At 47.7% G+C, this 23,969-nt stretch overlaps 1 protein-coding gene across 3 annotated transcripts in view; it reads left to right on the top strand.

The window, feature by feature from the left end:
• The window catches only part of CACNA1H (calcium voltage-gated channel subunit alpha1 H), a 256,292-nt gene extending 232,765 nt beyond the window's left edge, over positions 1–23,527 (top strand). For 2 of the 3 annotated variants that reach the window (XM_049791193.1, XM_049791192.1), the window contains exons 25-31: positions 7,109–7,187; positions 9,095–9,216; positions 9,723–10,043; positions 11,815–11,967; positions 15,723–15,906; positions 19,578–19,756; positions 20,367–23,527. In XM_049791193.1, the coding sequence (XP_049647150.1) occupies positions 7,109–7,187; positions 9,095–9,216; positions 9,723–10,043; positions 11,815–11,967; positions 15,723–15,906; positions 19,578–19,756; positions 20,367–21,548 (2,220 nt within the window). In that variant the 3' untranslated portion in view covers positions 21,549–23,527. Of the gene's footprint in view, positions 1–7,108; positions 7,188–9,094; positions 9,217–9,722; positions 10,062–11,814; positions 11,968–15,722; positions 15,907–19,577; positions 19,757–20,366 lie in introns of all 3 variants that reach the window. The other variant, XM_049791191.1, reaches the window with a different exon arrangement.
• The last annotated feature ends 442 nt before the right edge of the window (positions 23,528–23,969 follow it).

Genomic DNA, 23,969 nt, shown 5'->3' with positions numbered 1-23,969 from the left:
CTAAGTACAAAGAAGCCCATGATCTATTCAAAATGAACTGGAAAACAAGGGGAATTTCTTTTTCTTGGAAAGACCCATTTACTTTTCATCACTGCCATAAAGATGTTTCTAATCTGAGATATTTATCCTTTGGTATTCAGATTTCCTTTTCAGTGAAGGATTTTGGCTGAGACTAAAGCATGGAATTTACCAACCTGACCCCTGTTTTGGCATTTCAAGAAAGCATTTGATTTGTGTCTATTTTTTTTCTTTCAAAAACATTGTGATTACAGAGCATATTTTCTCTCTTTCCTTGTTTTCTCTCCCCCCCAAACAATAGGGTGGCTGCAGGCCAGGCTTTTTGTTTCCTTGGGGTGTTTTTGCAGTTTACATTCAAACCAAAGTCTCTTTTAAAGGAAAATCCCCAGGGATATTCCAAGCAGATCTTGTGCAGATAAAAATGCCATTTTGTCCTCCAGTGAAATTCAGAAAATGAGAAGGGAAGTTTGGGAAGACCTCTCTGACAACAATCACTCTTCATAAAGCTACAGCTTTCATTTCAAAGGCAGGGGAATAGTTCCTACCCCAGTTAATTTAGCAGTCTAAAACCACAGCTGGAAAATCCTCATTGAATGTGTCTGCTAAGTGACAAGAAAAATGAATTTGATCTTTATTCATTAAGGTTTTGGCAAAATTCTTGTCTGGTGTATGTAGAATGTCCATTTACGGGCTTACGATGATGGTATTTTCATTGCAGTACACATTTTTTTCTTTGTCTTTTGGGTTATTTTCATCAGTTTCCTATTTGTTTTTATTCAGCCGCCGATATAGCTTGCGTAACACTTAGAGAACCAACTATCCCCAGACTTGGGGAAATGTTAGCATTTTGATCCAAGATTGAAGCTGTCACGGTACAGGCTTAGTCTCCTCTTCTGGAACTTCAGACTGACCTTGAGCTGCTGGTTTCAATGCAGGAAGACTTCCTACCCTACTGCACCCTCCTTGTCTGGTAGCCTCATGTCTACCAGTTCAGAGATCTCCTCCTCCTCCATGTCTCTGAAAAAAATGAGTTGGAGTAGAGAAGAACAAATGAAGAGAGGCAAGAGAGACAGAAAGAATAATCAGGGCAAGATTTCAAAATGGCACCTTTTTTGCCCACCACTTGTAACCTTGTAAAAATAAAACTTGTAAACTTGAAATAGATCTACTGCTTTAAACTGAGCAACTAAAAAGAGCTGGGCTAGCATGACCAACACTGACTTCATCATTTAGACATTGCCAGTCCTAATTAAGCCAGTTCAGTGCTGCCATTCACAGACCAAAAACTCCCCTGTGATTGCAGAGGCCTGCTCCTAGCATAACACAAGCCACACAGCTCTGCACTGAACTTCAGCATGTCTTTTAAAATCCACCTGGTCTTGTTTTAAGGATGCAAAGTGTTAGGCAATCAGCCATCCCCTACTGATGAAATACATTCTTCCAGTAGATGTCTACTCCTCCTGCTAAAAAAATCTGGTGTTTTTAGTCTGAATTAGCCAAGTTTGTTTTTTCATTGAATGTAATTTTTCTGTTTTTCTTTTAAAACTTTTCTGTTTTGCAGCAATAAGAGATAAAATAATCTCTTGCAGTCTGGCAAACAGAAGAACGTTGAATTCCTTTAATGTCTCAGTATGAAGCAGGTTTTCAAGACCTGTTTCAAGTGTTTTCCTCTTTTTTATGAGCTCTGGCCCCATATAATGAATTATACCACTCTTATGCTTCAGCTGAATATTCCCTTGCTTATACATCTGGTGGCTGCATCGGTTTTGTGAGCAATGCCTGCCCTGTAAGACTCCTATTTGATGGTAATCCTTTAGTCCTTTTCACATCCCCTGCTTTCCAAAGTACAGTCCAGCCTTTCTGTAGCATGGCCTGCACTTTGCTCTCGGATTTGTAACTTTGCATTTGGCTGGGTTAAAATGTTCATTGTGTAAGTAAGTGAATCCACCGTACCAAGCAGCCCAGCTCAGTCTGCACAGCACTTCTTGTATCAATTGCCAGTAAGAAAACCTGCAGTCAATGCGAAGGTGCCAGTACTCTTCCTGATGGAGAGGACAAAGCGGAATCCAGTCCAATCGCCATCCTGGCTCTACAGGGCCAATAATAGTAAAGTGTGGAATTTTCCTGTCAAAAGATCTGGGTTCTTCTTCCTTCATTTTTCTCACTTGGTCTGTGGATGGCACATTAATTAAATGCAGGACTGTACAGTATATCTCCTCTTTGTCTTCAAAGGTTGGAACTCCCCCCAGATGGACTCTGTGCCAAGAAAAAAGTGAAAACGCCCCGTTCTATCAGTGTCCTGAAGGACAGAATCTGTAGTTAGCTCCTGTCCAGGAGTTTAACTCTTCTTGGTGCTGTAATTCCTGTGCTTATCTCAACTCCAGCTCTTGAAGAGGTTTTCTGGCATTGCCTAACAGCAGTTGTGGGACAGAAACAATAGCCTGCTTTTGCCAGACACTGAAACCCCACAGTGACTGTGAAGCTCAGAGAGCAAGAATAGAAATGTCTGACCAGCAAGCATTGCAGATGAGACAGATTTTGGAAGATAGGTACGTGTGCTATGCTGCACATTGGAAAGAAGTACAGAGATGCCTGAGAGATTTGAGTAGCAAAGCAGAAATCATTAGGTAAAGAAACCACCTTTCTGCTGGCTGTTAGCACTGGTCTCTGTGGGACTGAGTGGATACACAGAAAGGGGAGCGCGTTCAGTTCAGCTAGTGGCCTTGTGGTTGCACCAGTGAGATGACTTTAGCCTCCAAGGTTGTCTGTCTGGCCCTTTCCACTAGTCCTGGAATTCACACAGATGGCCTCCGTTTTCCAAGCAAGACAAATGTGTCCTTTTTCTCTTGGGTATAGTGCATAAATTAGCCCGTGTTTTCCTGCTGCCAGGATTATTGCTTTGGCTGGAGAGTGCTGGAAGGAAGATGAGGAGGACTCGTGTCCTTGGAAAGGATTGGCAGGGGCTTAGTTTTATGAGAAATTGCTCTTGACAGGCATCCCAGGGAGCTGTGTGTGTTGCCTGCATGGACAACTGAAATGCCAAGGTGTGGGCCAGTGATGCAGAAATAATTGATGTCAGAGCAGGAAGAGGCACAAGAGGAACTGTAGTGTGCTTCAGCCAGCCGTTGCAGGAGTGGGGCAGCAGAAGACTGTATTTCATCAATGCCTCAGGCCAGCAGGATCTAGAGGGATTTGGGTAGGATCACACAGCTGACAGTAAAGCAGAGGAGTGATAGTGCCCAGATGGTTGGTGTCCTGTTGTACGTGATCAGTGCAAGACACTTGCATATCACAACCTGGCATAGTTGCTCTGTCTGCCTGCAGATAGTGACATAGGTCAGAGGCTGAACTCTGATGGGACATGCAGTGGTGCTTAGCCTCACTTAGGAGGAGGCAAAAACCTAATAGCAATGATGTCTGCAAGAGTAAAGCAGAGACAGCCTCCCCAGGCCACACAGGAGCAGGGGGAGAAGGGTTTTGCTGAGAGAGGAGAGACACTTTCCTTGCTGCTGAGCAGGCTTATTCCAGAGCTTTTGCAATGATAGATCATAGAATCAGCTGGGTGGTGAAGGGTGGTCGTTCTTCATACAGGCCCTCCCTGCTCCTCTGGGTGGAATGGAGGACTCTGCCTCTCTCCCCACAGCATCCCTCTGTCCCAGGCACACAGACACTTTTGCCAGCAATATATGACAGCCAGGATGCCAGAAAGTGAAGGTCCAGGAGGAATCACAGATACTGACCAGTGTATCTCCGTCTTGTCTTGTGGCTTCTCTGAGATACTTTAGGGCACCAAGAACATCTCCAAGAGGTTGTTCATCTCTGCTTCACTCGCTACAGGCCACAGCCTCCCCTCAACACTGGAGCCACAGCAGATGATGGATAGCCCCTGGCTGCCAGAGAGAGGGGTTATCTGTAGTTTCTTCTGCCCAGCCAAAGGCACCTATCCAGTCTGATGGATAAACAGAGCATGGGCTGACCCGTTCAGTACTGCTAGAGCAGAACCACTTCTCGGAGCCTGCTTGGATGACCGACTGCCAAAGTGGAGGTTGCTGACCAGAGCTGGATCTCTGTCCCTGATGGAGAGTCCAGCACAGGCATCCCAGCCTTTGGCTGCTGGAGAAAAGTGCCTGGATGTGCTCCTTCCCCCTCCCGTTCCTCCCAGCAACATGATTCATGCATAATCTTTTTCTTGCCTGGTCTCAGTAGATCTCAAAGTGCTTTAGAGACATTTATTAGCTGTCCACAAGGGTATTACAAATGGGTACGCTGAGTTACAGGAGAGGAATGACTCACTCGAGGTCACAGACATACATACAGTCTGCCTTCTCTGCTACTCAGCAACCGCTGGCTGACCTCGCTGCCTCCACCTCAGCCCATCTCTGAGAACAACTCTTGGGTCCTTCTCTGTGCTTAGGCCTTGGTGATGGCCATGGGCTGAAGAAGACCTTCCTTTCCTTTCCTGAGGGTCATGTACCAGAGCGCCATGGGCTAATACTGACAAAATATTAAACCTGGCACTGACTTGTACTGATTTAGTACAGCCAGAAGCTACACAAATAGACCTAAGCAAGAGGTGAGCCATTTTGCTCCACCACATTCTCTTGAGCACCAGGTGTTTGTGGGCTGCCCTCTCCAAACTCAGGAGCCACCAGCTGCCTGCATGTACCCGTGTGGATGCTACATCTGCAGGGGGTGGTCAGGGCAGCAGGTTGTTCTTGTGCGCACAGGGAGAAGCTCTGGATGTCTAGATACAGGGTGGGATGGAGTTTAACAGTGAAGGCAGTCCCATCACCCATCCCAGGGTCTTTCACTTGCTGCTGGCCCCCACATCGCTCTTCCACATAGCCGTGTTTCCAACTCTGAGTCAGATGTTCAGTCACTTCCCAAGAGATCCTGTGCATCAGTTGAGCTTTGGAACTGCCCATGTGTCTGCTCTCAGCCAAGGGCAGATGCAACCTTAGACACCAGCAAACACCACGTTTGCAAACATGCCTCTCAGCATTTTTAGAGTATGCCTATAGCTGTGATGCCTTGAGCCTATACAGCAAACCCATGAGTGTAAACTGGTCTTTGAAGGACTTGTTATGAGACACGTTAGTTCAGTAATGCAGTTAGTCATGATCTTAAATACAGAATCTTTTACAAATGCACACTAGATAGTAGGCAAATTGTTTATGAGCAATGTCAGCTCATAACATGCTTTGCATGTTGAGAGATAGATTATAGTTTTGACTGATAAGCTGGTAATAATTTTGATGTTAGTCTAAATTCTTTGGAATTTCATCAATGCCAAAAGTTTGCAGGCTGATTTATTAGGCATTAAAATAGCAGTAAAATATTCAGCTTATAGGCTTCTTTGAAAAAAACCCAAGACCCTCTTCTGCAGTGCTACAACATCAGGCTTTAATATACACTCAACCTAGAAAACTTGTTTATCACTTTTATTTTCCTTCCCTTTAATTATTTGCTCATTTGCCTCCCTGGCAGTGCATGTGTGTGCATTTGCACGTGTGCCTGCTTTCTTGTATTTTTCTAATTTGCAGTCATTTTGCAGACTGCCTTCTAATGTCTTACAAACCCTCAGTGGTCTCACAGACATGAGTTAGGAAACACTATTCCAGAATACAGTACATGCAGATGAAATAATCCAGACCAGCCATCCACATCACTGTATTATCTCTATTATTCCCTGGAGTGTGGTAATAATGTTAGTGGAATTGCAAAGCTCTATGTGTAGTAGCCAGTTCAGGCTTTATAGCAATTACAGTCTCCACCGGGTGATTTGACTATTCCCATTTCTTTAATACAAAAAACCCACCCTACTTCATAAGTGATAGCTGTGTTAATTTTATGATAACAGGTATCATACTAATAACCTTTCTAATGGTCAAAATACACAGCAACACTGTGGCTGTGCCACCTCAGAGAAGAAAGCTCTCTCAAACTGAAGAGTTCACTAGAAGATATCTTGGAGGTCACAACTCCCTCGTCCTGACTACCCGAATCACCACCTAGTTCATTTTTATTTAGAGATAAAATGATGCTTGTGACACCATGTCTAACTGGAGAACTTGATTGCTCTATCTCCATTACAAGCCCATAGACACAAGGCATTTAAAAGTGGCAGGAAAGGTAAATGTGACCAGAGTTAGTTGCACGTAAAATGCAGGTGGTTAGCTGGTCAGGTTACTCTGCCCTTCATATTCTCTGCCTGAATCACAAAAAATCTGCTCTTGTAGGTGTTTTAAAGGCTTCGACCCCGTGTAGTGATTGAGTTCAGTGTGGATAACCGTAATGCCATTGTTACTAAAAACCTTTGTGTTCCCTTTAGCATTATTGCACTTCTATTGCCGCCCCTTCAGCCACCTTGCAGTGGATGTTAATACCTCACAGTAGCACACCATGCAGTGTTTGAACTGCAAGGTGCCTGCATCGGTATATGGAATAAGGCTTTTCTTTTGAGACACTGAAAGCTAAAATTCAGGTAGTGTTATTGAGAAATATCTGTACAGTGGCAAGGCTAGGTGAGACTTACATCTTACTGGAGCATATGCTCCTTTTCTGAAAGCCCTCCAGGCCAGCAAAGCCTTTGAAAACCAGACAATTCCTCTTGTGGCTTGAGACATGTCTTGTTAATGTCACTGCCTTGAAACCCTCAGCCTTCATGCTCAGAGAGTCTCAAACGTGGCAAACAGAAGGGAAAGGCCCTTAAAACTCAAACCAGAGCATAAGGTCACCTAAACTACCATTGCACTGAAGTGCAGTGCTAAGTGCCGCTGAGGCTACAGCTACAGGTTGGCCAAATTACAGATGAAGGCAGCATCGTGGGTAAGTGGAAGGGCGAGGGAGAGGTACTAGCCACAGAGACTGCTTTGCGTGTGGGAGTATCTGCTCCTTCCCTGACATGGGAGACTTCTCTGGGTCTATTAAAGCAGACCTGTGAAAGGGGACCAGGGTGTTGGAAGCCAGGGGAGATGATAATTAGCCTCTGGCCACCAGTCCTTCTTTTGCTTATGTTTAAAATGTGATGGAACAATGTAATTCATTAACTCAACTTGCCTGACCCTTGTTCTGCTTTCTCCTTGTGTAGGTAGGGAACCTTGGCCTACTTTTTATGCTCCTGTTTTTTATCTATGCTGCCCTGGGAGTGGAATTGTTTGGCAAGCTAGGTGAGTAATGTGCCTGACACAATTTATTTCATCCGGTTGATGTTTATTTGGTATCTAGCTGTTTCCTTTCTTCCCTCTCTCATTCTTGGGCCTTCCTTAGCTTCACAGCTCATGGTCTGAAGATTAAAGTTTTCTCTTGATCTCGGGGTTGCAGATGACACATAAGGATGTAATACAGAACCTGTCTAATGTCCACACACACACACATTTAGAGATCTGTTCAACACCACCCTTGGCTGTAGAGGAACTATCTACTGTTTAAATATAATTGTCCAGCATGGATATGTTCACAAAGATGGAAGTTTGCTACTTTGTGACACAACATGAGTCTGCAAAGCTGGATGGTAGTCAGATTCGCGCTGGAGAGATGCCACCATAAACACGTCCCTCCTCAGAGCTTCCACCACACTCTGTTAGTTCTGCACTTGGCTAACATTGCTCTTCTAGCTGCCCAAGTCTTGTCTGTCCGTTGTTCTTCGCAGCATCGCCTTCCCCTTTCAACATAAATCAGGAAGCATCCAGTGGTTCCTGATTGTCCAGCATCATTTATTCCTCCGGCTTGAGGATACTGCAGAGCTGATCATGAATGTGTCCACCACTATGTGTCCACCACTAAAAGGAAAATCGGGTGGAGTCGGAGAGAAAACACTATAGCCCTACCTTGCCCAGCGTAGCCAGGCCAAAGCAGTCACTGCCTTTAAACATGCTGTTTGACGGAGATGTGTCTGCTTTCTCAATGTTTGCATCCCAATTAGGGCTTCAAGAGCATCAGAAGGGCCCTTTCTCTGCGGTGGTTTTATGGCTGTCATTAATCCCCTTTATGAGTCCAGCCCTCTGCTCGGATTACAAATGTCTGAAAGCAGAATATTTCTTTCAGCCAAAGACAAATTATTTTTCAGTGTTCAACAAATTCTGGAAAAAAAATTAGTTCTGCATCCACCCCAAATGAAATACTGTGGGGTTTATATTACATATCTAGATATATAGGTACATATTTCTTCAGCCACAAAGATGAAAAATGTCTTATTCACAAAGGCACCTTCTGCTGCTCTGAATCCTTTTTGTATTTCTATGCACAGACCTTGCCAGTGCCAGCCTCCAGGTAACCACAGCATGTGGTCAGAGATTGGGAAAGCCCTGATCTTGTCTGGGGCAAGCTGCAAGCAGTCAGCACACTGCTTCCCATCCTGATTTAACTGGGAAATACCTTCACTTCTTTTTCCCAGTCACTGCTAGTCCACGTCAGCCACAAGAACCATCAGCACTCGGTCCCCAAGACTGGTCATTTGTGGGGTTTTTTTGCTTTTTTGGTTTTTCTTCCTATTTGGCTCTGAAATAAATACCTAATAGTGAAATGCCATAGCAAGAGATATTGCTGCTTGTCCTAATGAATATTTAACGAGCCTGTGTCTTATGGAAAGAGGGGTATTTCATATGTTCAATTTACATTCATTAGTATATTAATTCTCAGGGGAAAAATGTCAAATTGCTCCACTTTATCTCAGTGAAATATCCCCCATGGTAGATGTACCCTGTAAAAAATAATCAAGACAAGGACATAATCAAGACCATAACAGAAAAAAGATACTGTAGAGCAGTATTTGTTGAGACAGCCCAGCAAATCTGCTTGTTTCCACCTCCTTAATGTCCAACCTGGACCTCCTAAGCCACAGTGTGTTGCTGTCCATTATATCATCTGCCTCCACTGGGAAAAGTTTGGCTACATGATCTCTGCCGCTGCACTTCAGTAGCTGCAGGCCACCATGAGATCACCACTTAGCAGTCCTCCCCGATGCCATGTATCAGTGTGACATATCTCAGGGTCTCAAACCAGGTTTGGGGAGGTGCTCTGATTAAGTACTGGCAAATGTGGCTTCACCAACATGCTCTGCTTCTCTCCCCTGCAGACTGCAGCGAAGAAAATCCTTGCGAAGGTCTGAGCCGGCACGCAACTTTCACCAACTTTGGCATGGCCTTTCTCACCCTCTTCAGGGTGTCAACGGGGGACAACTGGAATGGTATCATGAAGGTGTGTGCAGTCTGTGTCTGGGTACTTGCTTCTCTCTGTAGATATATAGATACAGATTTCAAATACATTTAGGCAACTCTTGTGTGAAAACAGAAAAGGTTTCCTTTTAAAACTTCAAAATTAAACTTTCCCATTTAAAAGCCAAGTGTATTTTCAAATTATAATTTCTCCTAAGTCTCACCCAACCTGAAACTTCATTCTTTTTCACATATATATACATAATACTTTAGGAAAATCATGCCAGTTCTTGTGGCTGAGAGGAGTAACCATGTACTCTGTGACCTGTCCCTTTGGGAGTAACACGATCCTCCTCTTTGTAGAGGATGTAATTCATGGTGTCTGTACTTTCTTCTATCCATTTTAGTTGTAGCTACAAGCCATTGTGTCTGGGGTATGGTATTATATGCTTTTCAGTCCTCAGCAGGTTATCTTTGATGCTTCTGTATTTGGAGCCCAAGCAAAGCCCCAGCCCTTGTTAATCCCTCACTTCTCCCTCTCTGTTGCAGGACACTCTTCGGGAATGCACTCGGGAAGACAAGCACTGCCTCAGTTACCTTCCTGTTATCTCTCCTGTCTACTTTGTCACCTTCGTCCTCATCGCACAGTTTGTCCTAGTAAATGTGGTGGTGGCAGTGCTGATGAAGCACTTGGAGGAGAGCAACAAGGAGGCCAAGGAGGATGCTGAAATGGATGCTGAGATCGAGTTGGAGATGTCCAGAGGAGCAACCACCTCAACCAACAGTGGGAGCAGGGGAGGTGCAGTGGCCCCAGAGAGCAGGGCACCCTACAGAAGTCGGGAGACCACGAAGTCGGAGTCAGCGGTGCAGGTGAAGGACCAAGCCCTGGTAATAGTTCACATAACGCATCTGCTCTTCTTGTGCTCAGGGCAGGGAGGGGACAGTTCTCACCAGTCACTGCTGTGTGATGTTCAGGCAGTCAGATCCCGAGTGACACAGAGCCAAAGAGGCAGGAGACAAGGCAGCGTGGGAGGAAGGCAGCTTTGCCGGGTTCCCCTACGGCAGAGATGACACCGCCACCTCCACATCTTGAGTCATCTCAGGAGGGCTCACTGAGGTGGAAGGCAGCTTGAAACACGTTCTCCAGGGCTAACGCTGTCCTGACTGTTGTTCTGGGGGAGGGGTAAAAGCCCATCCCTTGCCATTTCCAGTTCATTCAAAGGTTGTGAATTTTAAGTTCAGAACCATAACAGCCACAGGTCTCTGTCCTGCTCTCCCAGCCGGCGCATTGGTCCTTGTCATTTTAGCGTGGGCAGCAGCACCGGGGAGCAATCTCATAAAGCCCTGGGAATGCTGGCACTGTCAACCCTGACACATACAGTAAGGGATGGCATAAATTCCCTTCACACAGACACAGATGTACTGCTCAGCTTCTTTTTAATCCCACTTTGGGATTTCCAGAGGACCCTCAAGCAGATCATAGTGTGGAGCTCAGGAGGGCATGTCTGCACTGGTGTAAGCATGCAGCTTCCCACTGGCTGATGCTCTGCTTATGGCATGGCTGACTTGGACCCTGGGAATTGTCAAAGCCTCTCAGCAAGAAGCTGGAGGTTCCTGGGTTGATTTTGCAGACACTGCCTGTTCTCTGATTTCTATTAGTCCTCTAGCAAAATAGGGCAATTGGAAGTCAGGGGGGAAGGAGGGACATGAGATAATTGTCTCATCCCATGTCAGCAGCATATGATTAAGAGTGAATATGAAATTGCTTTGTCACTGTGATTGCAAATAAATCTACCACAAAATCAATGGGGGATTTGAGATTAAATTACATTAAATTAGATTTTTGTAAAATCTATCAGACTCTATTAAGTTTAAGTAAAAAGAAATTTAGTTATACAGTGATGGGGAATTCACTATTTGAATGTAGTTTCTAATAGACATTTCTGCAGGTAAATGTACCATAAACACCCAGGTTGCTTTTCTTGTTGGGGGAAGAGAGGGCACATCCCTTCACATAGGCTGTGATTGCAAACTGACTTCATTCTCACTGGGCTTTCCTCATCTTCCAATACCTCCCGAGCACATCAGGAGCCATGCAGAGCCTCCTCTTAGCCCTAGAAAACCCATAGCGAGAGGTGATGCTCCCCAGAGGGAGGACAGCACAAGCAGGGAGCTGGCCACAGATTTCCCCCTGCGGATGAAATTGCTCAAATGCAGGTGAGGATTTGCAAGCCAGGGCTCCCCCTCCCCTGTGTGGTAGTGAGGCAGAGGCACTGCGGTGGAACTGGGTTGTGGCAATGCCCTCACTCACATCTCAGACACCCAAGCTGTTCTGGGCAGGCGTGGATGGCTGGCAGCTCGGTGCTGCACTCCCTGCCAGCTGCACTGAAGAGGTTAAACACGTAGTGCTCTGTATCACTAATCCTGCCACTGATGCTGGCATGAGCACCCTGGAAGGTGTTGTAGGATGCTCTGTATTTTCAGGCCATTTGTGCCAGGTTTTGCAGCCCACGTTTCCTTTTCTCTTCCTTCCTGCTCTGGATGAATGGGACAACTAGGAAATGCCATAGGGCAAAGGTGTTCGAGCATTAAGACCCAGCCTTGCTCTGCTACTGATGCTTTTTATCTCCCTAATTTGAAGGAGGCGCTGAGCTGTGAGAATGTGTCTTTAGCCATCCCAGACTCAGACACGCTGGAGGGGGCAGAGACTCCCATCATGGAAATCCCGTCTTTCTGCTCTGTTTCCCACCATGTCCTGACACCTTCCCACAAAACCCCAGGCCACGAGGCTGAGGTGAATGACTCCACGCCGTTGCTTCTGCGTTGTGGCATTGTGCTTTGGTGCTGTGCAGCTAGCGGTGGTGTCTGAATTGTCCTAAACCTGTCTCTTCACAGCCACAAGAGTAGTTTTCATCTTCTGTCCTTCGTACTGCCTTTGCGTGTACAGGAGCTGGGCAGAGAACGTGTCCCAGACGACTCTGCCAGCAGCCTCGTGTGGGACATGAATGAAATACTCTTTTTAGCCAAAAAAAGTCTCGCATTTGGTGTGATGTGATGTGTAAGCAGTCTGTCTTCAAATGATATATCAAGAGCTGGAGGCAGGCAGAGTCTTTTCTTTGTGGAGAGAACAGCCCAGTTTGATTTTCTTATTGTTACTATAAGAGGTTGTTTATGATGTAGTACTGAGGAAACAAAGGCATAAGTAGATAAACACCTTAGCCTTTCAGCAAGCACCAGAGCTGTGGATTCAGGAGGTGCTCTGGCGAGATCACCCAGCAGACCAGAAGGGCTGTAGCCCCCTCTGCTCGCTCCTCCCGGTCGCACCACCAACCGGTGCCCAGGTCACATCACGTAAAGATATTGCACACTTTGCCCTGCTGCAGCGCAGTGTCCTCCTCGGGGTGAATGAGCTCCAGATGTCCTGCAGTGGGCACGAGAACATGTGAGCCACAGTCAGTGACAAAGATGCACATGCTGTGATGGGGAGGACATTTGCTGTCATGAGAGAACTTGCAGTGGCCATCCAGAGTTAATCTGCTTCAGACTTGGGCCATTTTCTTTTTATTACCTGACCTCTGTCATGACTATCAAGGCACCTTCTAGTGGCAAGTATCTCGCAGCATCTCCAAGCAAATTCTGGACTCAGATTAAGCTCTTGATGACCAAGTGGTTTTCCCTGTGCAAGATGAGTGATATGAAGGTATAATCTTCAAGGAAGTTCCCCTGCATAGCTCTGCAGGGTGGCCGTTAGCTTGGCCACCTGGAAGCTGCAGAGCTTCAAAGGGAGATGTTGGGGAAGGCATCTCTGAGGGACAGGCAAAATTTGGGATTTTGTAAATGCAACTGCAAGGGGTCCCAGGTTCCTGCTGGCGGAGCTGACAGCTTGTTACCTCTACAGGGACCAACAGCACAACCCCAGATGCCACCAGCGCTGGCCTGTGCAGGGAAGCCAGCGTTGGCAGGCACCGGCAGGGAGTTACCTCCCGCCCTTGTTGTGCCTCTGCCTTCCCCGCCGCAGAGGCTGCGGGAAATGGCTAAGCTCACTCGCAGGGCTGGAGATGTGTGCCTTCAGATCAGGAGGAGCCCTTCCTCTGGGAATTTTGCCCACAGCTTGTTTGCAGGCTCTTGGCTCTAGGCCTCTGAGAAGTTGCAGTATTCCCTCTTCCAGAGTATCCTGCCAGTCACCTTTGCTTACAGAGTATCTTCTGGCCCTTTAATCACCCAGGAAGGGTCATGTCCTGTGGAGGTTTTTGCAGGATTATTTATTCTCAATCTCCCTCTGCACCAGAGCAAAATCAGAGTTTGAACAGACTATTGATTCCCAGACATAAGAAGAAGGAGTTGTGCTCATTGATTAAAGTTGCTTAACTGAGCCTCTGAGCCACATCACCTAGACTATCAATGGTCAATTTATTGCCTTTCTACTTGGCCTGAGAGGGGTCCCACAGCAAGTAGGCTCCCACCTTGCACATCTCTATCAGATGCCTGGGATCCTCCCAAGCCCTCAGAGTGCCTGCAGGCAGGGTTCACCATATGCAGTCTCAGCAGCAATGGTCCAGGTTAGGCTTTTGTGGGTTTTGAAAGGAGCCACACTGATTTCCAGGGCATGGGATCAGGCTCCCAAGTGCATCTGGTGTTTCCCACCAAAGAGGAGGAGCAGCAGCGCCCATGGTGGTGTGTCTCCAAACCTTCCTAGCTGTCGAGAGCAGCTCACCAGGTGTGAGCCAACGCGCTTCCTATCCATGTTTTGTATTTCAAGTACAGTGGCTTTGAAGCCATATGAAATTCACCCACGTCCCTAACTCAAATGGGTCTCAATAGCTGATACCTTAAAAATCGCAGTTGTTAACGTCAAGAAGGGATTTCTGTTCATTTGTCCCAGCCAGACACGACCAATACTAGATTCTGTAGAGGTGAACTGAGATTTAATAGACAGATACTGTGATCCTTCTGTTAGACTTCTGAGAAAGTGGAGCAAGACCTTTTGTTCTCTGTGTGGCACTGGGGTGTTAACAATCGCCCACCTGCCTTCAGCTCAGGTGTTGCAATGCTGATAGCTCATTAGCTGTAATGGCCAGAGGCCAACTGGCACAGCCAGACTGCTGGTGCACTAATATATCAGACGACAGACCTGGGTTGCACCCGGAGGGCTGCTGGGCAAGGCAGCGGTCAGAGCTTGATGCCAACTATCTGTAAATAACTGCTGCTGATCCCCCCCTTCTTCTCAGCCAAGCTCAACAGGGTAAAAGCATCAAGTAATTTGTCTCGGGATGTCTCTCTTTAGGGATCTGAGGAAGTAAATTTGTGAGCCAGAAGTGTATGGAAAAAAACAGATTTAACCAGATCCTTGGTGACCTCCAAACTATCCAGCGAGGGATCTCAGGCCCAGATTTTGCTAGCAGAGAGAGGAAACAGCCCAGCAGAGCAAAGCAAAATACATTTAATTTAAGACATGCAGCTGGGAAAATGTTTTCAATCAGTCACTGGGAGGCTGACGTTAAAGGAAAACCAGAGTGATTAGTCGTACTTTAGATAACATGGTAAATTGTGAGGGAAATGTGTCTAGGACCAAAACCTCAGGGACGGGAGCCAGGTTGCAGGTCCTGTTCCAAGGGCTCATGCTCCCCCAACACTTGGCCAAGTCATGGCACCACCTCTCACAACTGCTCCATCAGCACTGCAGAGACATCACTGGAGTCTCTAAAGCCTCCTGAGACCCCAGGATAAATTTGGTATCAGGTGCCTGAGATGACAAGGGCCTCAGAGAAGCAGTGAGGGGTCAAGTTTAGGGTTTGTGACATGCTCTGTCTGGGCATTTCCAACCAGATCCATTTCACAGCAAGAGCAAACACAGAGAAATCCCTTTTCTACCCGTGAACAGGCTCCTTCCCCACATACGTGCTGCTATGATGTCTTCTCCTTCCCTCTGCCTCCTGCCATGCAGCTGTCTTCTTCTGGGGTCAGTGGTGCCGAAAATGCTCCATGTTGTAGGAGAGAGGCCCCGGGGTCTGCAGCGGTGTTAATGTGCACGTTTAAATGTCTGCCTGTATGTGCGTTTTGGGGGAGGTAATACATGAATTGCCAGAAACACTTGGTACCCTCAGTCAGCGTGGCTGAGGACTGGTCCATTTTGCCCATCTGTCCCAGAGTAGCTTTGAGGAGAAGGGCATCACCACCCAGGCTGGGCTGAAAGCATCCCTGGGAAAAATCAGAGCAGAACAGTGTGAGAAATGCTGGCTTTCGCCTGTGTTTAGAGGGTGGGCCCCATTTTCCTGGACCCTACTTTTTCTCTGCAGTGTCCAAGAGTCAGCTTAGCGGTGGGTCACTGATGCCTTATTTTACTCCAGCCGCAACTTGAGCTCTTTACTCAGCTAGCACAGCGTAGCTTTGGTATCCCATTGCAGTCACCAGGGCTGCAGACTCTCTGTAAGATGCCAAGAGGAACATCTGCACAAAGTTTTAAAACAAAAAGCAGATGAGAAGGAGATTGCTATAAATTCACCACCAAGATGCTGAATGACCCCATCTCCCTGTCTCCTTACTTTGCAGGGCGGTGCAGCCTCTCCGAAGCCACAGGACTCTCAAAACCTGCTGACGGTCCGCAAGATCTCTGTTTCCCGCATGCACTCCTTGCCCAATGACAGCTACATGTTCCGGCCAGTGATGCCAGCGAAAGCCCCTTTCCCCCTCCATGAGGTGGAGATGGAAACGTATCCCTGCAAATCCCAAAGAGGTACTGCTCAATGAGTTTTCTCTTCCTCCTCCTAGCCAAAATCATGGGGCAGCAGGTTACACATGGTAGTGAGATGGGGAGTAGGCAACCCGTGCCAAATGTGGGCTGAGCCAGGGCTTGCTTTCTTCCATTTGATACCATCAGCAGGACTGCAGTTCCCCACAGGCTGCACAATTCCGTGTTTTCATCACGTCACTGCCTTTTCTCAGGAGAAAACTAGCAGCTCGGGTGTTTGATTGGCGAGAAGTGGGGCTCCCAAGCAATGTTGCAGGCATAGAGGACAGGCTGTTAGCTGATGAAAAGGATACGAGCTGCACATTTCTTCTGAAGTGATCAGCCCTGACATCATGACAATGAATCAATAAAATCAACACGAATAAAAGCAGGAGTCGGTATTACTTCCTGACAGAGCTCCTTTACAGCTATTGTTTCAGGCAGCCTTCAGTCTCAGAGCAGTATCTTTTTAGCACGGTACATTGAGTTCAGAGATGCAGGAGTTTCTCTGGGAGCATAAAGATTAGAAACCACTCTCCAGTGCCTCCCTAGCCTGGCCTTATAATGAATCTTGTGGAGACACCCCGCAGTCATGGACTCATGAGCTACACAGAGCCTTTGAGTATACATTTACCCAACTGCATCCGAATACATTTCCCCTAAAATGCCTTTCTATCTCTTTTGTTGTGCGAGTTGGCTGAAAGAGAAATCAATAAGAAAGAAAATACCTGCCTCCCTAAAAGCACATGTGCTTCTTGAGGGCTCCCAAGAACTTATCAGCCTGGTTTCCTTTGATGCAACATGGTTTGAAATGCAAGAACTGCTTGGACAGATGAGTAGTGTGTTTGCAAACCCTGGTGGGGCTGGCAAGATCTACTCTGATTTCCTTGGGTGAAGTAACTCTATATTTGTTCAAACTCTCCGGATACCAGTTAATGTTCTCTGCTCAGTATTTATTATTATTTCACCTGCAAATTCTTTGCTAAGGAAAGAAAACAGAGGTTGAATTTCATGGCTGGACTACTGGGGATGGTTTTCATCACTGTAGTGGGTGTAAATCAGGATTTATACCAGTATAAAACTGCTGTGATGTTGGCAGGGGTGGGTAGAACTGACCAAGAATTTTCTCATGTTTCACAAATTTTGCTCCAAGAACACTTGAGTGATGGATATGACAGGGTCTTACTTTTTACCTGTTCTGGTAGATGCATCCAACCAGCATCACCCAGGGCAGTGCTGCTTCTGAGCTGACCAAACTCTGATTTAAGTCACAGTCCCGTAAGTTATGTGCAAGTAGAACTGAGCACATAGAGACTCACATTAGCATTTGTGCTTTCATGGACTGCTCAATGTCAGTTCAGAATGCCTGGTCTTCTCCCAGTACGTCAGTGACTACATAGTGAAAATATTGTGAGGTGACCAGATTTTGTGTTATTTTGTTAGATGCAGTTTCCTGATTTACTAGAAAAAACTATACAAATCCAGAGATATTCAGTGTTCCTGAGTATGCGGTTTAGAGGGGCTTTTGGTTTCCTATATGGGAGCTAGATGGAAAGTTTCCAACAGAAGGAAATTCCAACTAAGGACAGGGAGGAGAGCATAGGGTTTTGATTTTATGACCATGTTTGTGACAGATTTTATGACAGAGTTTTTCTGCATCATAAAAAACATTTTCTAAAGCCTGGATTAGCACATGAACAGCACAGACTCGGTCTGAAACTCTGGCTGTAGGAGAGCCCAAAAAAGAACTAGGGAGAAGTGGGGTGGGGTGGGGGATGGGAAGCTTGCTGCTCTGCTCTCTCTGTGGTGTTCTGGAGAAAAGCTCCAAAAGAAAAATGATTAAACACTAACTTTTCTTTCTTCCCAACAACAAATCTCTTTCTGAAATGCAACTGCAATCTCTCTGGATGGCTTTTGTCATAGGTTCAAGTTCCCTGACCTCTGGGCGAGATCTCTTGAAGTGATGGATAGCTGTGTTTTTAACGTGGAGCAGCAATGTAGAAACAGACGCTGGGTTTCAAACTAATGAGGACAATAAATCCTGCAGCCAAAAAAATAAAAAAGCAAAAGATCTTTCAAACAACACAGAACTGCAGTAAAGCAGCACCACGAAGGGGCTGGGGAGGAGGGATTGCCTTTAGACTCAGCCGGGGGACTGGGAGCCTTCAGGAAGAGAGTGATTCCTGCCTGATACATGAGCTCAGGGACTGTCAAAGCACTGGAAGCAGCCTCCGTGCTGCTGATCGGACCACGTTCAGCCAAGGTCTGCCTCATGGACAGACGGTGGTGGTAGTCTTTGGGCTGTAGTGAATGGGAAAACTGCCCTGTGCTCACCAGCAGTGTCTCCTCCCGGAGGAGTCGGTGGCAGGGTGCCCGCTGGCTGTACGAGGCTGTAGGTTGGACCTTTAAGTCGAGATCTGGAGGCTCCCAGGGAGCTGAGCAGCGCTGCTCTTGCCTCCATGTGGCAGAGCAGCGTAAGGTTGCAAGCCCGTCCCTGGCAGCACTGCAAAGACAACCCAGGCATCCTCACTTAGAGGATCGGACACAGCTACCAGACTTCTGCGATCCATGTTCTCCTTTTACAAACCCACCCAAAGCAATGCTACCAGGAAAGCGGCAATGGCAGGGTTTCAAATGCAACCCCACCTCCTGCCCTTCATTTGCTGCCATGTGGTCCTGGTGGCTGCCATCCACCCTGAGTGTCACAGCAGCTGCAAGAGAACATTCCTGTTACCTGAAACAGAAAATAGAGGCTATGAGCATAAAGTATGTAACAGGAGATATCCCAGAGCGGGCAGAGCCACATGCAATGCTGCTGAATTGCAGACACTTCATCTGCAACCTCCCTGCCATCCCTGATGAGATATGGCCCAGTATTCAAAGCAGAAGACAGGACAAGGGACACCTGGCTTTTAACCCTGGCACTGCCCAAAGCTTATGCTGAGGCTTGGGATTTCATCCAGACTAGACAGTCTTTTCTTTTTTGCCTCCCGCATTTACTCCTGTCCTGGTTTCAGCTGGGATAGAGCTAACTGTCTTCCTAGTAGCTGGTACAGTGCTATGTTTTGAGTTCAGCATGCGAAGAATGTTGATAACACTGATGTTTTCAGTTGTTGCTCAGTAGTGTTTAGACTATAGTCAAGGATTTTTCAGCTTCTCATGGCCAGCCAGGGCACAAGAAGTTGGCACAGGACACAACCAGGGCACCTGACCCAAACTGGCCAACGGTGTATTCCATACCACGTGACGTCCCATCTAGTTTAGGAACTGGGAAGTGGGGGGGGGGGTGGGGGGGGGGGAGGGAATCGCTGCTCGGGGACTGGCGGGGTGTCGGTCGGCGGGTGGTGAGCTATTGCCCTGTGCATCATTTGTACATTCCAATCCTTTTATTACTACTGTTGTCATTTTATTAGTGTTATCATTATCATTATAGTTTCTTCTTTTCTGCTCTATTAAACCGTTCTTATCTCAACCCAGAAGTTTTACCTTTTTTCCCGATTTCCTCCCCCATCCCACTGGATGGGGGAAGTGAGTGAGCGGCTGCGTGGTACTTAGTTGCTGGCTGGAGTTAAACCACGACAACTCACCTCCTGGAGTCTGTGGGCACCGGTTCTGCCTCAAACCTTCAGAGCGCCCATGCCAGCAGTGTTGGTGACTGCTCTCTCTCTGTTTCCTAGGGTCCATCACCTCCATCCGCTCCCAGCCGGTGGGAACGTGTTCCTCTCTGAGAGTCCCAACAGAGTCCCTCCAGCTGGCAGTCCGCTCTCCCAACCACGAAGGCCGCCACCGCTGGAAGATCTTTCCCCCCCACGTCACACCTCGATCTCCTACTCTCAACAAGCTGCTGTGCAGACAGGTGAGAGGCCAAGAACCTGCAGAGGTAAACTCCTTCATAGTCACCTGGATCCTTCCCTTCTTTTCCAGTCCCCTCTAGGGTTTCTTTTCTTGGAGCTGAGAGTACAATTCCCCTTTGTAGAACAAAACATTTCTAGTGCCTTAAATTTTGATATAGTCCAGTCTCAGCATGTGACACACAGGGGAAGGCCCTTTTTACCTACTTTGTGGATGTACTATTCTATGAAAAAATAGCTAAAGCATAGAGAGAAGATGCCCAATTCAGTTTTACCAGTGCTGTGAGTAGCCTGCAGTCAGCCCTACACCATGTCACTTTAGACAGGTTGCACTGACTCAGGATTTGGTGCTAGAGCAAGAGTAAGACTGTGCAGAAAGACCCAGAAGATACAAGCCCTGTACATGTAGTCTCCGGGTCTGTCTACTAGCAAAACTGCATCCTCTTGTACAGAGAGGGTCTGACGGGAACTGGCACGATGGGGCAGGGATGGGGTGGTGCAGGGCGCGTTAGACCCACCAACTTTTCTGCCATGTGCCATGTTTCATCACTGGAAGTGCCGCCGGCCCAGCACATTCCCAGGCTCTCACCCCATCTCTCTCTCCTCACCTTCCAGGAGGCCATTCAGACGGATTCCGTGGACCGGCAGACTCCAGACCGCAGGGACAGCCTGCAAGCAGAACCTGGAGAGACTCTACCATCAGCCACGCAGCCCCAGAGCACCTTCACCCCCAGCCCGCTCCATCCCTCGGCTGCCTCCCTCCCGGGCACCCCCCCAAGCTCCCCCCCGTCCTCCCCACATCGGCACCCCAGCACACTCACACGGAAGCACACCTGCGGCCAGCACGGCATCCCCAGCCGGCCGCCCAGCCCTGGCGGTAGCCCTCCCAACCCCGAGGGCTGCCTCTTCGAGTCCTCCGACCTGGCTGACGAGGAGGTTTGCCACATCAACAGCTCGGCCAAAGACTGGGGAGGGGAGCACTCGGATGCTGGGAGCCGCTCGACTTCGCCGTTCGTCTCCCCGGCCCCGTCTCCAGTGCCCCTCAAGAACTGCAGCACAACCAGCCTCTCCAGGGGCAGCAGCAAGGAGAAGGACTTGAAGAAGTTTTACAGCATCGACACGAAGGGCTTTCTCAACAAGCCCAGCTGGGCAGATGACCAAAGGCGGCACTCCATCGAGATCTGCCCCTCCATCAGCGACGGGGACTGTAGCTTTGAGGACCCTGCCGAGGAAAAGCAGCGGTCCCCTGTCCACATCCAGACGGAGTCCGAGTACATCCATGGAGCCCGGAGGAAGAAGAAGATGAGCCCACCCTGCATTTCTATAGATCCTCCCATGGAGGACGACGGCGGGGCAGCCTCACGCACCAAACCCTCCGAGAACAGCATGCTGCGGCGAAGGACCCCATCCTGTGAGTTCCCGGCTTACAGAGAGTCCCTGGAGCTCGCGGAGAGCCAGCCTGGGGAGCCGGCCTCCAAAGCGGAGCGCCGGGGCCAGCCCCCATGCCGCGGGGAGCACCTGACCATCCCCAACTTCTCCTTCGAGCAGTTGGACGGCGGCTCCATGAGCAGCCTCTCGGATCTCCTCCTGGACAGCGGTCAGTCCACACCGGCCTCCGTGGACTCGCGGCCGGACGATGCCGCCTCCGAACTGAAAAAGCCGGATCACTTACAAACTCAGTGGAGCAACGCCGAGAAAAGCAATGAGCTCCTGGGCATTGCTAAGAGCCCCCTCCAGAAGCAGGACTTGGTCCCCGTGACTGTTGCAACAGAAGAAGACGTAGATGACCCAGTATAGCTTTCTGGGAGGGGGGAACGGGGGGGTCTCAAGGGCTTGACACCAATGTGGGTTTCCAAACCGAAGGGACTGAGCGGCCACAGGTACGTGGGTGGCCGCTCTGTCGGTTTTTTTTCCTTTTGCGCAGTCACTTGTTCTTAAGCGCTGTGGAGGTTTGCAAAAAAAAATCCACACACACAAAAAAAAACCAAACAAAAAAAAATTTAAAAAGAAAAAGAAACCAAACAAACGGCTGGACGAAATGGTGACGGGCTTCGGGGTGGGGGGAGCAGATTTGCAAAGCGGTTTGGGGGTTTCTTTTCTACAGGGAAGGTGGAGTTGATTCGGGGGGTTGCTTCGTTCCTCCCACCCCGCTCCGTGGCCTCAATCACATTGATTCGGGTTCGAGGTGGTGGCGGTTGGGATTTGGGGGATTCTCTTTGGGTTTTGTTGTTTTGTTGGTTTTGTTTTTTTAAAGATGCTCAACTTTTAACAAGGCACCTTTTAGAGATGTCACATTACGCGGGAGTGCCCAGGAGATGGGAGCTGTACATTGTCTGTATATCAGCAGTTATATAAATAGAAATAATGTATTTGTGAGATACAAAACAAGGAAAAAAGACAAAAAAAAATATACCCACAAAAACTCTCTCTTCATAATGCACATATTTTTATAGAGAAATGATACTGTTTTTTGCATTACATGTGACTCCGCAACTGGGTGGTGTTTCCTTGGGTTTTATGTGGAACTAATTATTATGGCCATTCGTTTTCCAAATGTTTCTCTTCTTTCTTCACTTTCATTTTTTTCCTCTCCTTCCCTCCACCATCATCCCACCAGCTTCTTTTCACAGCTAATGCTTTAGACGTCTCTCTCATTTTTCTTTTGTACTTTAGAGGTTGTCCTAACTACAGAAAAAAAAACCAAATCACTACTGAATTGTAGCCAGTGCAATAATAAGTTATTCATTCTTCTTGTCTGTACAACTGTCCTGTTGCTTTATTTTTTTCCTTTTTTTAACTGAAATTCAGGTTAAATGTCGCAATAATCTGAACTAACGTGCACAAACATGGTTTCTTGTGTTACAAAGAAAAAAAAAAGATGAAAAAAAGGAAAAAGTTAAATTTACAGAGATAAAAAAACAAAACAAATAAATAGTAAATTATTTAAGAAATGTATTTTGTTTACTGCAGTTCAAAGTAAATTATTGATACAGTATGTAAAGGTATAAAGAGCTGTCTTAGGTGATGTTCTTTGTGAGCATTTAAGCTGATGATTTGTCCTCCTCATAGCATAATGCCTTCGAAACCTCGGTGGTGGCCATAACCCTCCCATTTGCACTCTTCTGTCGGTCTTCCCTCCACACCCCCTGCACCCACACGTGGACGCGTTCACCTCCCAAGGCCCTTCCCTCGCCAGCTCCGACTGAGAAGCCTCTAGAGGAATTCAGGTCACCTCTTAACACCACTTTTTTATTTTGCAGTTTTTGGGGTTGATTTTTTTTCTTTTTTAGCCTCCGGTCCCTGCCCCCTCCCCACCCCTCATCCAGGCCCTCTCACCGTGGGACAGCTTCACCATGGAAAGCTGATGTTAAATAAGAGCAGCAACGAGTCCGTCGCGTGGACGCGCCATCGGCCCGAGTGCCGGGCAGCGGCAGCAAAAAGACATACAGGGGAAAAAAAAATTAAAACAATCGTTTTTGTTTGGTTCGTTCCATGCCGCCTCATATTTATGCATTCACATATATCTTCTGTTATTTATGCATTCATTACTCAAAAGGAAATGTATCTTGTTTCACATGTATTAAACTGTATAAACTGGAAGCGTGGCCTGACTTTGTGCCCCAGGGCGAGGTGTAGCCGGGATGCCGAGCCCTGCTCCAGCGCATCGCGTCCAGCCGGCAGCTCCCGCTGCCCGCAGCCCGGCCCGAAGGTCTCCATCCCACTCCCAGAGCTTGGCATCCCCTAAAACCTCTTTTCTAAAATGTGGCCGTCCGGGCTGCGGGCCCCGGGTCTGATCCGTCCCCTTCCCCGCTGGCGTTTGGAGCTGGTCCCACCTCCCGCTCGGCTCCAACGGTGTCGCTCGGCAGATCCCTCACCTCACACAAGAGCCTCCGTATGTTGAGCGGCTTCGTGCCGGCTGCTTCCGAGCACCTGCGCCACTGTAATTAAGAGTCATTTAGGATTATTGTAAATAATTATTCCGTCTCGGTGGGATAGCAAGGAATTCCAGAGAAGCGCCATAAAAGTAATTATTAATAGCGCTTTGGGGACGGTGGCAAACTCCTTTCGTTGCAGTTTAAGCAGCAGACTGGAAAGGAGGGGAGGTGAATTCCCCTGCGCTGGGCTGAATCCTGCCTGGAGGCGCATGGGATGCCCCGGTGCGTCCCTCGGCGGCTGCGCCGCGCAGCTGCTCCTGGTCTTACTGCTGTAATTACGTAG

This window comes from Accipiter gentilis, chromosome 33, assembly GCF_929443795.1.
Source record: "Accipiter gentilis chromosome 33, bAccGen1.1, whole genome shotgun sequence".
NCBI classification, from domain to species: Eukaryota; Metazoa; Chordata; class Aves; order Accipitriformes; family Accipitridae; genus Astur; species Astur gentilis.
The sequence above is the reverse complement of the archived record's forward strand: the minus strand, read 5'-3'. Positions and strand labels throughout refer to the sequence as shown.